The 16,543-nt window shown below is 45.5% G+C and overlaps 2 protein-coding genes across 2 annotated transcripts in view; one reads left to right on the forward strand and one right to left on the reverse strand.

The window, feature by feature from the left end:
- The window catches only part of fam174c (family with sequence similarity 174 member C), a 3,031-nt gene extending 2,783 nt beyond the window's left edge, over nt 1-248 (reverse strand). Inside the window, exon 1 of the mRNA XM_058638682.1 lies at nt 1-248. This exon is cut by the window's left edge and continues 114 nt beyond it. Within this exon, the coding sequence (XP_058494665.1) occupies nt 1-152 (152 nt within the window). The 5' untranslated portion in view covers nt 153-248.
- A 452-nt stretch (nt 249-700) lies between these two features.
- Nucleotides 701-14,711, forward strand: si:ch73-60h1.1 (calcium/calmodulin-dependent protein kinase type IV). Its single transcript, XM_058638607.1, has 11 exons — nt 701-1,528; nt 5,538-5,616; nt 5,687-5,749; nt 6,539-6,621; nt 6,691-6,763; nt 9,006-9,096; nt 9,433-9,507; nt 9,596-9,671; nt 9,828-9,954; nt 11,390-11,542; nt 12,218-14,711. Exons 1-11 carry the CDS (start codon nt 1,422-1,424, stop codon nt 12,725-12,727), a joined length of 1,437 nt encoding a protein of 478 aa, XP_058494590.1. The 5' UTR covers nt 701-1,421; the 3' UTR covers nt 12,728-14,711.
- The last annotated feature ends 1,832 nt before the right edge of the window (nt 14,712-16,543 follow it).

The following is a 16,543-nucleotide window of genomic DNA, read 5'->3' on the forward strand; positions in this document are numbered from 1 at the left end:
CGGCTCTGACCTCCAGCGCCGCCGCTCACCGTCGAGTTCACGCCGCTGGAGTTGGTCACGGCGGTGGTTTTGGTTACGTCCGCGTCCGCGGCTGCGGACACGAAGAGCGAGCAGAGCGGGAGAAGAAGCGCCGAGAGGTCGCGGTCAGTCATGTTTGTGGCGGAGACAGAAGCGAGTTAAACACGTCGCCTTAAAACTTCTGCTCACTCTCAGCTTTGTTGACATACACAACCAGGAAGTGCACGCCCACCTGGTCATGACGTCAGGGAGCCGCATGCATGCGTGCGTGGGCACGACGGTCACGTGATCCAACAATAATGATTTCATATATGATTTCAAGTGATTTGTCACTTTGAAACATTATATTTACATTCGTTTGTTAATGTTTAAATGTACACACACACACTTACTTATGTTTATGTTTAAATGTACACACACACATATATATAAAATAGATGTTTTACAGACTTGATCATAGACATAAATGTCTAAATATATTGATTGTATACATACATATATATATATAACATGTGATCATGTCTATACATATAAACAGTATATATAACTATATACACATATATACAGTACATATTATATAGTTATATATGCTGTTTATAACTTTAATGTGTGTATATAAACACATTTGACTGTGGTTTTCATATGAAACATAAACAAACATGTCACATGATCACATGATATTCTTCAGATTGCGGGTTTGATTCCCTGCTTGTGTCTGTGTGTGTGTAGGTTACTGCTGATCAGACGCACTCACTCACAGACAGCTCGTCCAATCACAGCACTGCACAGAGCCGAGCTGCGCTGTGATTGGACGAGCTCTAGTTCTCTGGTTGAAGGGGCGGGACTGTGAGATTACAGCAGCAGCAACAGCAGCAGCGAATCCAGCAGACATCTGGATCTGGATCAGTTCTGCCCGAGAACCAGAACATAATACCCCGCCCGTCGGGAATCCTGCTCCTCCTGCAGCCGGGCTCCGGTTCCGATCTCCGGCCTGGACGTTGATCGAGAGTCCGCTGAGCTCCGGAGACACGGACCGTCCGTTTGTAACGGTAAAAACACGGAGAACCGATTAAAATCCGGGACGATGATGATGATGATGATGATGATGGACTGAAGCTGCGACACATCTGGACCCGGAGCATCTCTGGAGGTTTGGTCTGGTTTTGTTTGTCCATCATCGGTCCTGATCCTGGATTAAAGGTGATCAGGATCATGAATCATCCCCCTCCACTGCGATAATCCGGGTTTACATCTGAGATCTGGTCTGGATTACTCCGATCCTGCTCCTGGGCGGGTCTCACATGACCCCGTCTGAACCGGTCCTGGTACTGCTCCTGGTGTGTTTTGTGGACTAGTCCTGGTTGTGGTGCTGGTCTGGTTTTGGGGACAGTTCTGCTGACATCATGCCGACGTCCCGGCCTGGTTCTGATCCAGTCGAGTTCTGGGTGGAGGGGTCAAGGCGGGACGGGACGGTGGAGGAGTTCTACAACCTGAGCTCCGAACTGGGCCGGTCTGGACCACATGATCACACACACACACACGCACACACACACACACACACGTTCGACATTCATGACTTGAGGGGACATTGCATTGACTTACATTCATTTCTTGGAGACTTACTCTAACCTTAACCACAATTACTACTGGCCTAATCCTAATCCTAACCCTAACCCTAACCCTAACCTCAACCTAACCATGAAACATATCTTCACCTTAAAATGTAGTAATTTACGTTATGGGGACTTGCTTTTTGTCCCCACAAGGAGGACAAGTCCCCATAATGTGACTGTGTAAACAGGTTTTGGTCCCCACAACATTAGTAATACCTGGTACACACACACACACACACACACACACACACAGTGTACCTAATAAAGTGGTCAGATTATAAAATAAATGATGAATAATTGTATTTAAATTTAAAACAGATTTAAATCTGAACTTCTGCTGCTGTTTGTTTGTTTGTATGTTTGTGTTTGAGCAGCACTGTAAATAAACTACAGGATGATTTGGATTAAATGTTTGGATTGAGATTATGAGGAAATGACTAGATGTTGACTAGATGTCTAGAGTCGGTCTTTGATGATCTCCTTGTTATGATTTTAAGCATCCATAAATTCTCTCTCTCTGTCTCGTGTCACCCGGTGACATTCCCACACTGCACACAGGAAGTGGTTAGTTTGATGTCAGACAGGTGGTAGAGACAGACGAGTTTAGACAGGTTAGTCTCCGCCCGCCCGGCTCAGTCAGGTCTGTGTTCACATGCAGTGAACAAATAAAGTTACAGAACAATAATGACAAAAAAATACAGACTGAATCTTTATGGTGTGTTCCAGTTGTGGCTGGAAGTTGGAATTTCCGAGTTGATGTTTCCATTTTACTTCAGGAAGTTACATGACAAAAGTAGTTTTTCTCCAGATGGACGCTGAAAATACGACTGTGACGTTCAGTTTTACTTTAAGTCAGGAGACATGGAACATGTCCCCTTGACGTCAGGAGACATCAAACATGTCCCTCTGTGTCTCCGCAGACACAAAAACACTGGGGACCGGTGTGGAGGTAAAAGTTACATACTACAGCTTTACTTAACAACGTTACTGTTACTAGCATTAGTTTAACTGTTTAACCAGCACAGTTCAAACTCAACTAGTTCTCTGTTCAGAGAGGGAATCCAGTTCTGGAGTCTAGGACTGGAACTGAGTCCAGGACTGGAACTAAGACCAGGACTGGAACTGAGTCCAGGAAGGGAACTAAGGACTCAGTGAGACCAGGACTCAGTGAGACCAGGACTGAAACTGAGACCAGGACTGTAACAGTGAGACCAGGACTCAGTGAGACCAGGACTCAGTGAGACCAGGACTGTGACAGTGACACCAGGACTCAGTGAGACCAGGACTGTGACAGGGAGACCAGGACTATGACACTGAGACCAGGACTGTGACAGTGAGACCAGGACTATGACACTGAGACCAGGACTGTGACACTGAGACCAGGACCGTGAGAGTGAGAACAGGACTGTGACACTGAGACCAGGACTGAAACTGAGACCAGGACTGTGACACTGAGACCAGAACTGGAACTGAGACCAGGACTTTGACAGTGAGACCAGGACTGGAACTGAGACCAGGACTGTGACAGTGAGACCAGAACTGGAACTGAGACCAGGACTGTGACAGTGAAGTCATTTTCAGTTAAAATAAAGTTTTAGTTAAATTTCAAACAAAAAAAGACAAATAAAAGATTTGAAATGTAAAACTAGAACAAAAGTAATAAAAGTAAATCTGTTTAAATGTAATGCAAAGATCTGTAGCCACTTTACTAGGTACTCCTCGTGTGTAGTGACACCTGCTGCTCTTATCTACTTCATAACCCCTCACTCTCCCACACCAAAGTCCATAGAGAAAATCAGTGATTTTAGCTGCTGGGACACAGGAGCTGCTGGTCCTCTGCTACCTCGTGTGGTCACTTTGTGTCACTGAGGTCAATCTGAACAAAGGATTTCAAACACTGACGTGACAAAATAAGACATTTGAACTCAGTGATGGAGGCAGCAGTGGATCAACAACTCCTGTGTGTGTGACGTTGAAATCACTGATTTTCTCTATGGACTTTGGTGTGGTAGAGTGAGTGTTTGTGTTTCAACACCTTTGTTTGTTGCTATTTTTGTAAACAACAACAAACAACAACAGCTTAAAGAAACATGATATCAGTGGTAAATTCAGAGGCACCAGCCTGGTTACCAGGTGACCTGTTACCATGGAGACCAATGAGTGCTCTGTATACAGTTGAGGCCAAAATTATTAGCCCCCCAGGAATTATGGAACATTTTCCTAAAATTCTTCCCAATGTTTGCAGCATTGATAAAACTTGATATAATCAAACATCACCAGTGCCATTTAGTAGCTTTTGGTACATTTTGGATATAAAATAAATGTTTTGGCTTGGTTTATATCCAATATAGTGAAAAATGGGGTGGTCAAAAATATTAGCCCCCATATGAATTTTTATTTTCAAAACAAACCTAATTAACCAATCAGGTTTCAAACCACACCTGTGCAGTCAATTGGCTTCCTGACAACACCTGAGCATTCAATCAGCATAAAAGGAATCCAAGGAACATGGCACATGTGCACATTGAGAGGGATTACTTTTTACTCATCATGCTAAAGACAAAGGAAAAAGCTTTGAGCTCACAAAGAAGATAGTGGAGGCTCAGGAGAAGGGCGATAGGTTATACTGCCATTTCCAAGCATTTCAAAGTGTCTAGAACCGCTGTACATTGCATCATTGCCAAGTACAAGGAGTCAAATTCAGTAAGAAACAAACCTGGGCATGGTCGTAAGCGCAAGATTTCAAGAACTCTGGAGAGAAAAACTCTGGAAAATCGTCAGAGATGTCAGCAAGAACCCCCGGACATCTGCCAAGATGATTGTTGCTGACCTGGCCTCTTCTGGAGTTGATGTTTCAAGGAACACAGTTGTGAGGGCTCTTCATCGAGCTGGGCTTCACGGCCATCACCCGAGAAGAACCCCTTTACTCTAAGAGCGGCACATCACAGCAAGACTGAAGTTTCCCCGTGAACATTTGAAAGGTTAAGATGAGATTTGGAAGTCTGTGCTTTGGTCTGAGGAGACAAAACTGGAACTGTTTGGGCACATGGATGTGGCGTATGTTTGGCAAAGAAAGGGAGAGACCTTCAACCCAAAGAACACAGTTCCCACTGTTAAACATGGTGGTGGGAGCATCATGCTGTGGGGCTGTTTTGCAGCCTTGGGCACAGAGAGCCTTGTTCGGGTGCATGGCATCATGAAAAAAGAAAATTATGTTGAAATTTTGAGGAATAATATGCAGAAATCTGCTCGTAGTCTATCCATAGGTCGTCACTGGGTCTTCCAACAAGACAATGACCCGAAGCACACATTGAAATTGGTTCAACAGTTCATTAAGGATACCAAAACCAAGGTCCTGGAGTGGCCTGCACAGAGCCCAGACCTCAATCCTATTGAGAATCTGTCTCAGGTGCTCAAGCTGAATGCTCGGAAACCACGCAATTTGGACCAGCTGGAACAATTTGCAATGGAAGAATAGGCCAAAATCCCTCAGGAGACCTGTGCCAACCTAGTAAAGAACTACTTTAAGAGGTTGTTTTCAGTTGTGGCTCAGAAGGGGTACTCTATTGACTATTAATGGCCAGGGGGCTAATAATTTTGGACATCTCATTTTTGCCCTTTTTTGTTTCAATTCAGTGTATCAATAAAATATTCTCATCAAACTTAGTGGACATTTTGTCTTTGTTATTTTGGAAACAAATGCAATACAAACACTTGTTGTTAATGGTAATTTCCAGAGAGAAATAAAGAGTTTTGTCTAATTTCACAAGGGGGGCTAATAATTTTGGCCTCAACTGTATGTGTGTGTGTGGGGGGATCTGTTTCCTCCATCTGTCCCAACACACATCATGTTAACTGTGTGTGTGTGTGTGTGTGTTAACACTCTGTGTGTGTGTGTCTTCTCAGAGGAGCGACGTCAGTTGTGTATCGCTGTGAAGAGAAACAGACTGACAAACCGTTCGCTGTCAAAGTTCTCAAGAAAACGGTGAGTCACACACAGAGGTCAAAGGTCAGATGTCAAAGGTCATACTCTCATGGTGTTTCTTCTTCTTCAGATCGACAAGAAGATTGTTCGTACAGAGATTGGAGTACTGCTGCGTCTGTCCCACCCAAACATTGTACGTCTGTGACAATAGTAACCTTGTAATCTGTTAACCTGGAAATCAATTACAGTTTTAAACCTCGTGATAAGTGAACCTGGTAATCAATGTCAGTAGTTAACCTAGTAATCAATGACAATAGTAACCCAGTAATCAGTTTACCTGGTAATCAATGAAAATAGTAACCTAGTACTAAGTTAACCTGGTAATCGATGATAGTAGTTAACCAAGTAATCAGTTAACCTGATAACTAAAGACAGCTATTAACTTAGTCATTGATGACAGTAGTTAACCTAGTAATCAGTGACAATAGTAACGTAGTAATCAGACAACCTGATAACCAAAGACAGTTGTTAACCTAGTCATTGACGACAGTAGATAACCTAGTAATCAATGACAATAGTAACCTAGCAATCAGTTTACTTGGCAATCAATGACAGTTGTTAACCTTGTTATCAGTTATCCTGGTAATCAATGACAACAGTAACCTTGTAATCAGTTAACCAGGTAATCAATGACAGTAGTCAAACTAGTAATCAATGACAATAGTAACCTAGTAATCAGTTAACCTAGTAATCAATGACAGATGTTAAGATATTAATCAATGACAATAGTAACCTAGTAATCAGTTAACCTGATAACCAAAGACAGCTGTTAACTTAGTCATTGATGACAGTAGTTAACCTAGTGATCAATGACAATATTAAGCTTGTAATCACTTAATCATTGTCATCATCATCACTGTGATGTCATCAGTGATGATGTCATCAGTGATGTTATCAGTGATAACCTGTGACTGTGGTTCAGATTCAGTTGAAGGAGATCTTTGAGACAGACACAGACATAGCTCTGGTTCTGGAGCTGGTGACTGGAGGAGAACTGTTTGACAGGTACACACACACACACGCACACACACGCACACATACAGGTGTGTGTCTAACGTGTGTGTGTGTGTTCAGGATCGTGGAGCGAGGTTACTACAGTGAGAGAGACGCTGCTCATGTCATCAAACAAATACTGGAGGCTGTGGCGGTAAGAACGATGCATTCACTGACTGTCAGGAAAATACAGCACTGAGTATTACTAACACTCTGGTTAGTTACTGTGGTTAGTTACTGTGGTTAGATCAGTCCCTGTGGTTAGTTCAGTTACTGTGGTTAGTTACTGTGGTTAGTTCAGTCACTGTGGTAAGTTACTGTGGTTAGTTGAATTGAATTGAATTGAATTGAATGACTTTATTCCTCCCCCAGGGGGGAAACACACATTCACAACAGCTCAGTTAAGAAAGGTGAGAATAGAATAAAGGTAAAAATAAGAATAAAAATATAGAATAAAAATAAAAATAAGATAAAATAAAAATACAATACAATACAATACAATAGTAAGACAAAAATTACCAAAAGATAAAAAGTAAAAAAGATAAAATTACACTCTAATATAGAGTATTATCAGGGAAAGTGAGTGGACATTTAAGAGGAGTTAAATATCCGAACAGCAGTGGGGATGAAGGACTTTCGGTAGCGCTCTGTCCTACACTGAGGGTGCCGGAGCCTGCCGCTGAAGGAGCTGCCAAGCCCCTCCACAGTCAGGTGCAGTGGGTGGAGTGTGTTCTCCATGATGGAGGACAGTCTGGATAACGTCCTCCTCTGTCCCACCTCCTCCACCGATTCCAGCGAGCAGCCCAGGACAGAGCCGGCCCTCCTGACCAGCCTGTTCAGTTTCTTCCTGTCCCGGTCCGTGCTGCCCGCTCCCCAGCAAACCACAGCATAGTGGATGGCAGAGGCCACCACAGAGTCAAAGAAAGTGCGGAGTAGAGGTCTACACACTCCAAAGGACCTCAGTCTCCTCAGGAGGTGGAGGCGACTTTGACCCTTTTTGTAGAGGGCGTCGATGTGAGTGGTCCAGTTCAGTTTGTTATTGAGGTGAACACCCAGGTACTTAAAGTTATCCACCAGCTCGATGTCCGAGCCCTGGATGCTCACCGGTGGGTGTGGTGGGGTCTTTCTCCGGAAGTCGATCACCATCTCCCTCGTCTTTCCGGTGTTCAAGCACAAGAAGTTGCTCTCACACCAGTCCACGAAGTTGGAGGTGACAGCTGCTGGAGTTGTAGGTGTAGTCTGAGGTGTAGAGGGAGAAGAGGAACGGTGAGAGCACCGTCCCCTGGGGAGCCCCGATGCTGCAGATGGCCACCTCAGACCTGCAGTCCTGCAGCCTCACATACTGCGGCCTGTTGGTGAGGTAGTCGGTGGTCCATGCAGCCAGCTGTGTCCCCACTCCTACGTCCTCCATCTTCCTCCGCAGCAGCGCCGGTTGGATGGTGTTGAAAGCGCTGGAGAAGTCAAAGAACATGACTCTCACAGCGCTCCCGGCGACCTCCAGGTGAGTCAGTGCCCGGTGCTGCAGGTAGATGACGGCGTCATCCACCCCGATCTTCGGCCTGTAGGCGAACTGCAGCGGGTCCATCACGGGGCTCACCACCATGCGCAGATGTCTGAGGACCAGCCTCTCCATGGTCTTCATCAGATGAGAGGTCAGGGCGACGGGTCTGAAGTGGCTCGGCTCCTTTGCGTGCGCTGTCTTAGGAACTGGAACCACACAGGAGGTCTTCCACAGGACCGGGACCTTCTCCAGTCTGAGGCTCAGGTTGAAGATGTGCGCGACCACCTCACAGAGTTGGTCAGCACAGTCCCTGAGCAGTCTGGGGCTGATCCCATCTGGTCCCACAGCTTTCCTGATCTTCAGTCGCCTCAGTTCTCTCCTCACCTGCTCAGTTGTCACAGAGAGGGGGGGGGATTGAGGGGGGGTGGGCAGCTGGGGCTGTGGGGGTGGGCAGTTCAGTTACTGTGGTTAGTTACTCTGGTTAGTTCAGTCACTGTGGTTAGTTACTGTGGTTAGTTCAGTTACTGTGGTTAGTTCAGTTCCTGTGGTTAGTTACTCTGGTTAGTTCGGTTACTGTGGTTATTTACTCTGGTTTGTTCAGGTACTGTGGTTAGTTACTGTGGTTATTTCAGTTACTGTGGTTAGTTACTGTGGTTATTTCAGTTACTCTGGTTTGTTCAGTTACTGTGGTTATTTACTCTGGTTAGTTCAGTTACGTTGGTTAGTTCAGGTGATGTGGGTCAGGTCTCTTATGTAAGAACAGCTTTCATCCTGATGCTGGAGAGATTAAAACCAGAGTGGATTAAAACACACACACACACACTGGCCTACATTTAACTCAGAAAAACATACGCCTGTTTCTCTCTGTCACTATGAATGTGTGTGTGTGTTCCAGTACTTACATGAGAACGGTGTGGTTCATCGTGACCTGAAACCAGAGAACCTTCTGTACGCTGACCTGTCACTGGACGCTCCGCTCAAGATAGGTGAGAACAACGACCACGACAACCATGAGGGCAACGACCATGATGACAACGACCATGACAATGACCATGACAACGACCATGACAACGACCATGACGACGACCATGACAACGACCATGACGACGACCATGCCGTGATGTTATAAATGGTGTTTATAAGTCAGCAGACAATGATATTAATATCAATATGAAGTGTTCCTTTAAAGCTGCTGATGGTTCACTGGTGACGATGGTTGTCCAGGGACAGACACACAGAGACACAGTGTCCTCCTTGTCCAGGGACAGACACAGAGACACAGTGTCCTCCTTGTCTTCAGTGATGATGTTTGTGTCTTTCAGCTGACTTTGGTCTTTCAAAGATCATCGATGACCAGGTGACCATGAAGACAGTGTGTGGGACACCAGGTTACTGTGGTCAGTGTGGACACAGCAGTGATGTGTTTAATGACCTGCTGCTCTGTGGGATTTTACACTGACCATGCTTTCTGTTTTCTGTCTGCAGCTCCAGAGATTCTGAGAGGTAACGCCTACGGTCCTGAAGTGGACATGTGGTCAGTGGGCGTCATCCTGTACATCCTGTGAGTCACACACACACACACACACACACACACACACACACACACACACACACACACACACACATTGTGGAAAGATGAATATAAACATGATAAATTGAGACGTGTTTAAACATGCTTTTATTGTGACACTGTGACTGATCTACTTCCTTTTGTCAGACTGTGTGGCTTCGAGCCGTTCTTTGACCCCAGAGGAGACCAGTACATGTACACTCGCATCCTCAACTGTGACTACGAGTTTGTGTCTCCGTGGTGGGACGACGTCTCACTCAACGCCAAAGACTTAGTGAGTCACCCCACAGTTCTCACATCACCACCGTGTGTGCATTTTCAGAATAAAAGCTTCACTTCCAGAAGAAGGGACACGTTCTCTTTGTTTGATGTCATCAACATGCTAACAACTAGCCACCAGCTAAAGTTGTTTTGGTCTGTGACATCATAAGTCAAACAAGAACCACATGTCGCCACTGAGTGTTGAGTCAAACACACTTCGTAGTTCATCTATTAACAGCTGGTGTTTGTTTACTGAGTGTCATGAAGATGGTGACCAGCAGGTGTTGACCTGTCTTCTGTCCTGTGTTGACCTGTGTTAACCTGTGTTGACCTGTGGTCTGTCCTGTCTTCTGTCCTGTGTTGACCTGTGTTGTCCTGTCTTCTGTCCTGTGTTGACCTGTGTTGACCTGTGTTGACCTGTCTTCTGTCCTGTGTTGATCTGTGTTAACCTGTGTTGACCTGTGGTCTGTCCTGTGTTGTCCTGTCTTCTGTCCTGTGTTGACCTGTCTTCTGTCCTGTGTTGACCTGTGTTGACCTGTGGTCTGTCCTGTGTTGTCCTGTCTTCTGTCCTGTGTTGACATGTGGTCTGTCCTGTGTCGAACTGTCTTCTGTCCTGTGTTGACCTGTGTTGACCTGTGTTAACCTGTGTTAACCTGTGTTAACCTGTGTTGACCTGTGGTCTGTCCTGTGTTGACCTGTGGTCTGTCCTGTGTTGACCTATCTTCTGTCCTGTGTTGACCTGTGTTGACCTGTGTTAACCTGTGTTGACCTGTGGTCTGTCCTGTGTTGTCCTGTCTTCTGTCCTGTGTTGACCTGTCTTCTGTCCTGTGTTGACCTGTGTTAACCTGTGTTGAACTGTGTTGAACTGTGGTCTGTCCTGTGTTGACCTGTGTTGACCTGTCTTCTGTCCTGTGTTGACCTGTCTTCTGTCCTGTGTTGAACTGTCTTCTGTCCTGTGTTGACCTGTGTTGACCTGTGGTCTGTCCTGTGTTGTCCTGTCTTCTGTCCTGTGTTGAACTCTGCTGACCTGTGTTAACCTGTGTTGACCTGTGGTCTGTCCTGTGTTGTCCTGTCTTCTGTCCTGTGTTGACCTGTGTTGACCTGTTGACCTGTGGTCTGTCCTGTGTTGAACTGTCTTCTGTCCTGTGTTGACCTGTGTTGACCTGTGTTAACCTGTGTTGACCTGTGGTCTGTCCTGTGTTGTCCTGTCTTCTGTCCTGTGTTGACCTGTCTTCTGTCCTGTGTTGACCTGTGTTGACCTTTGGTCTGTCCTGTGTTGACCTGTGTTGACCTGTGTTGAACTGTCTTCTGACCTGTGTTGACCTGTGGTCTGTCCTGAGTTGTCCTGTCTTCTGTACTATGTTGACCTGTCTTCTGTCCTGTGTTGACCTGTGTTGACCTGTGTTGACCTGTGGTCTGTCCTGCCTTCTTCTTCTTCTCTGTCTCAGGTCAGTAAGCTGATTGTCCTGGACCCTCTGAAGCGTCTGAATGTGCGTGAGGCTCTGCAGCACCCGTGGGTTCTGGGTAAAGCAGCACGTTTCTCTCACATGGACACGGCACAGAGGAAGCTTCAGGAATTCAACGCACGACGGAAGCTCAAGGTCCAAACAAGCTACAAGCTACACTACAAGCTACGCTAGCTGTCAAAACAACAACAACTGCTGTTTGACTACAACTACTATTACTATTACTATTACTACTACTACTACTACTATCACTACTACTACTACTATTACTATCACTACTACTACTATTATTACTACTACTACTATCACTACTACTATTATTACTACTACTACTACTACTATTACTATCACTACTACTGCTACTACTACTTCTACTACTATCACAACTTCTACTATTACTACTACTACTATAACTACTACTATTACTACTACTACTACTACTATCACTACTACTATTACTACTACTATCCCAACTACTATTACTACTACTATCACTACTACTATTACTATCAGTACTACTACTACTACTACTATCACTACTACTATTACTACTATCACTACTACTACTACTTTCACTACTACTACTATTACTATCACTACCAGTACTATTACTATTATTATTACTACTACTACTATTACTATTATTACTACTACTACTATTACTATCACTACTACTACTACTATTACTACTACTGACACTATTACTACTACAACTACTAGTTTACTACTGTTTCTGTTTTGTGTATGTGTATGTGTGCGTGTGTGCATGTGTTTGCGTGTGTGCGTGTGTGTATGTGTGTGTCTATACAGGCTGCCATGAAGGCCGTCGTTGCCACCAGTCGGATGCATGAAGGCTCACGGCGTCGCACTGACAGCTGTGAGATTCCAGGCTCAGGAGCTTCCAGGCAGAGCAGCATGCAGCAAGACCCGCCTCATGAGTCTACAGGCTCCTCCCTATCAGATAAAGAGGCCCCACCCTCTGATAATCCGTCACAGAACGATGAATCAAAGCCCGATGACCAGAGCGTCCCCAGCCCCTCCTCTCCACGCAGCCTTAAAGCCCCGACCTCTGACACCGCCCCCACAGGCCCTGCCCCCACCAGACCTCCACTGCGAGCTGAGGGTTTGCGTCAGGTGTCCGTCGTCCCCAAAGAGAAGCCGCTTCAGCCCCGACTGCCGCAGAAGAGTCACTCAGTCGTCGAGCCCTCCTCCAGACGTGAAGCCACACCTGTGCTGGCCACGCCCCCCAGTCCAAACAGCCTCAGTAATGGCTTCACACCAGGGGCGGAGCCGGCCAGTAAGACGGCCCACTGTCAGTGATCACCTGACAAACAGAGAAGCCTCAGTTTGAATGAAAAAAAACACTTAACTTTTCACGTAAACATCTTAAACTAACGTGTTTGTTCCACCTGTAGCATCAGCTGTTGTTAGCATGCTAACAGCTGAGCTGCAGGTTTTTAGGTTGTTTGTCTCACATGTGCTAACAGAGCATGCTAACAGAACCTGCAGATGAAGCCACTGAGCTTGTACTCATTCATTAACCATGTTACAGTTTAGCATGTTAGCATAATGACAGAGCAGTGGGAGGAGTTGGAGATTTGGAGATGTGGCGGCCATTTTACTGAAGTATCACTGGTTTCAACACATCTGCTGTTACCATGGTAACAGACATTTAACTGAAACTAACCAAACCTTTTGTTCTTTCACATCTTATTGTGACTCCGCGTTTTTCAGAAGCTAAGCTAACGAGGCTAACTAGTGACAGTGCTTATCAGCTGATGTCGTGTGTTTCATTTGTCATGTGGTCATGTGACCTGCTCTGACAGGAAGCTGCAGATTCATCACCTTCATTCAACGGCAAACAATAATAATAAAAGTACACACACACACACACACACACACACACAGACAGACATTATCACTGCAGCGCCCCCTTGTGGCTCTTTAACCTAAATCACTGAACGTTGGTGAGAAAAACATTTTCATGATTTTCTACGTTTGTTGATTTTTTTGAAATAACATCTTTGTTTACTGAACTGGCTCCACCTGGTGGACACTTCTGTCCCCTCTGATGTGGGACAAAAAGAGACAGTGTCTTCTTCAGTGATTGTATTTTTATGAGATTCTGGTAAAGTGGGACATGTGGACATGTGAAGGACGAGGAGACAAAGCTCAGCTGATGCGTGAAGGACAAATGAACTTTTTTATTCTTTCTACTCTCCTGATGACAGGGTTAGTGCAGTCATCTGGAGTTAACTGGTGAGGGTTAGTTAACCCTAATGCATCAGGATTAGGGTTAGTTAACCTGATAATTTAGGGTTAGTTAACTCTGTGTGTAGTCTCCCGCTGAGTCAGCGTGTTGTATTCGTGAGCTTCTAGTAAATGGCAGCACTCTTTACACTGTACACTAATTTGAGACTGACGTCTTCACCTGAGACACATGTCCACCTGAGACACGCGTCCATCTGACTGAGACACGCACCCACCTGAGACACGCGTTCATCTGAGACACACATCCACCTGACTGAGACAGGCGTCCACAACGTCAAACACTGGAAATCTTAGATCTGACCTTTAACTTGTAAACAGGTGATCGTCACACGTGAGGCCACACCTTCTACCTCTGAGTACGAGAACTTCCACCTCAGTCACATGACTCAGTCACGTGATGATGCGTTCACACTGAACGTGAGATAATTATTCACATCACTGTACTGGCGTCTGCTCTCCGTCCAGATGCTAATGCTAAGCTGACTACAGTCCCGTGGGCTAATGCCATGCTATCTATTCTTCTGAGGCTAATGCTAAGCTTACTAAATTGTAAACAACAAAATTCCCGTCACGTGTAAAAAAAAGTGTGAACGCACCTTTACTGACGACTTCAAAACATGGCTGTGGGCGGAGTCTTTAATGCTAATGATGGCTAATGAAGCAGCTGCGTACTGGTGGTGGTTTTTATCGACTGCTGCTTCTTGTTTGTGGTTCAGTCCTGGTTCTGGTTCAGGAAAACAACCTTTGACCCTTTACAGACCTTGGAACACACACACAGTGCCCTCTGCTGGTGGATTAGTGGTAGTGACAGATCAGGTCTATGGTTTGTTCTGTTTGATTTAAATCTATAATCTTCTGTACAAACATGAATATTTTGGCTCTATTTATGGTCCTGAGAGACATGGGCGGGGCTAATGTGTAAGGCTTTGTTTGTTTTGTGTTTGATAAGTAAAAAATGTGTAAAGATAGAAAAACAACTGCATGTTATTATTTAATTTCTGTTGAAATCACATTAAAACTGAACTGATCTGTGTTCTCTGCTCCTGACTCAGTCACCCCCTGGTGGTCAGCTGCAGAACGCTCAGTGTAAGTGTAAAACATGACGACGTCGCTCTGAACACGCTTTATTCACACAAATATGAATCAATGTTCATGAAACAGCAGGGGGCGCCATCGTCAAGCTAGCTTCAGATTAAAACATGGCAGTCATGGTCAGAGTCCACAGAGGTCGACCACCTCTGTCTGTGGACGCGTCCGTCCACCACTGTCCCACACCAGTACGTGGACCTCCAGTCTGCTGCTGACACCTCCCACACTGAGACGGCACTGTAGGTTCCGCCCTCCTCTGACCTCATCAGTGACATGTGTGTGTCTGCTGATGTCACCAGTGTGTCGTCCACCCACCACAGGACGTCCTGCAGAGGACGCGCCAATCCTGAGACGAGACACACGAGCAGCTGAGAGTTTGAATCCTGAGATGAAGGAACGGTCGAGAAAAGGTGGACAGACGGGTCACCTGAGGGCGGAGCCAGACACACATTTACTTAAAGGGACAGTTGAGGTTTTCAGGTGTGGCTGTGTGATGTCCCGACACTAACTGTGCTGTGAGCGCCCCCTGCTGCTGAGACTTAGACGCTCACTCTCAGTGAAAACATGGCTGAACAAAAGTCTCTGATATCTACGTCATGATCACGTCTTTATCGCACTGTTAGACAGACAGACAGACAGAAGCACTCACTCTCCCACACCAAAGCCCATAGAGAAAATCAGGGATTTTAGCTGGCAGGGACACAGGAGCTGCTGGTCCTCTGCTGCCTCGTGTGGTCACTTTGTGTCACTGAGTTAAGTCTAAATGAAATATTTCAAAAGCTAAATTCATTAAAGGAGACATATTATACCCTATTTCCCCAAGTTAAAATAGTTCCCTGGTGTCCTAATGAACATGTCTGTTACATGCTTTGGTCAAAATACCATAAGGATGAAGCACCATAGCAGTTCAATAACCCTGCCAAAACCGCCCCTTTCAGAACACTCGGTTTTGTGCAGGTTTGGTCCCTTTATATGCAAATGAGACACAGGCAAACACACACCCACTTCTTCCAGGTGGTTTCTGATTTGTCCTTTTTTACTGCGCTCACTCAGTTCATATTCCCTCTGCTCCATTCCTCTCCCCCTCCCTCCACTAGTTCTCTGACAATATCAACATGGCTGCGTGTGCGAAAAACAGCGAGAGTGCCGTCACAGGAAGAGACGTCCGACACAAGGATCAAGCCGAACACTGCTGAACTGTAAATCAGTTAAAAACACTTAGGGACAGCACCGCTGATCGCCCCCTGCATACAGCTGCATAAACTGCCGCTGTATGTGACTGTATGGTCAGTTATGAGCTCTATTTGACCTTTTCTTGTCCCGCTGCATTGACATAATACCGCTCTTCCTCCCTCGCCTGCAGGGGACAGGGTGGAGCTAAGGTGGAGCTCTCCAAGTAAACTTACTGGTGGGGTGGTAACATTCGCGGTGAAATGCGCATGCTGCTGTCATAAGCGCAGGGAATTCAACATTGCGTGTTTTATCGCCTATACTTTTCGGGGATCACGAAAAAAGGACTGAGTATTCTTTTTCCACACTTTGGCGACTGGTAGGGCCTCCAGAGTCCCAAATGTAAGTATTGAAATGGTTAAAAAGTTGATTTTGCATAATATGTCCCCTTTAAAATAAGACATTTGAACTCAGTGATGGAGGCGGCAGTGGATCAACAACTCCTGATTTTAAAATCACTGATTTTCTCTATGGACTTTGGTGTGGGAGAGTGAGTGGTTTACAAACTTCAGTTTAACAGTGAGATGAACAGCAGGGGGCGCTCTC

Source organism: Solea solea, chromosome 9 (assembly GCF_958295425.1).
Source record: "Solea solea chromosome 9, fSolSol10.1, whole genome shotgun sequence".
Taxonomy (NCBI): Eukaryota; Metazoa; Chordata; class Actinopteri; order Pleuronectiformes; family Soleidae; genus Solea; species Solea solea.

What these genes read in the sequence shown, in the direction of transcription:
- si:ch73-60h1.1 (XM_058638607.1), top strand. Translation starts at nt 1,422, where the DNA reads ATGCCGACGTCCCGGCCTGGTTCTGATCCAGTCGAGTTCTGGGTGGAG. An exon ending in CTGAGCTCCGAACTGGGCCG is followed by an intron (nt 1,529 to 5,537) that starts GTCTGGACCACA and finishes GTGTCTTCTCAG; the next exon opens with AGGAGCGACGTCAGTTGTGT. An exon ending in TCAAAGTTCTCAAGAAAACG is followed by an intron (nt 5,617 to 5,686) that starts GTGAGTCACACA and finishes CTTCTTCTTCAG; the next exon opens with ATCGACAAGAAGATTGTTCG.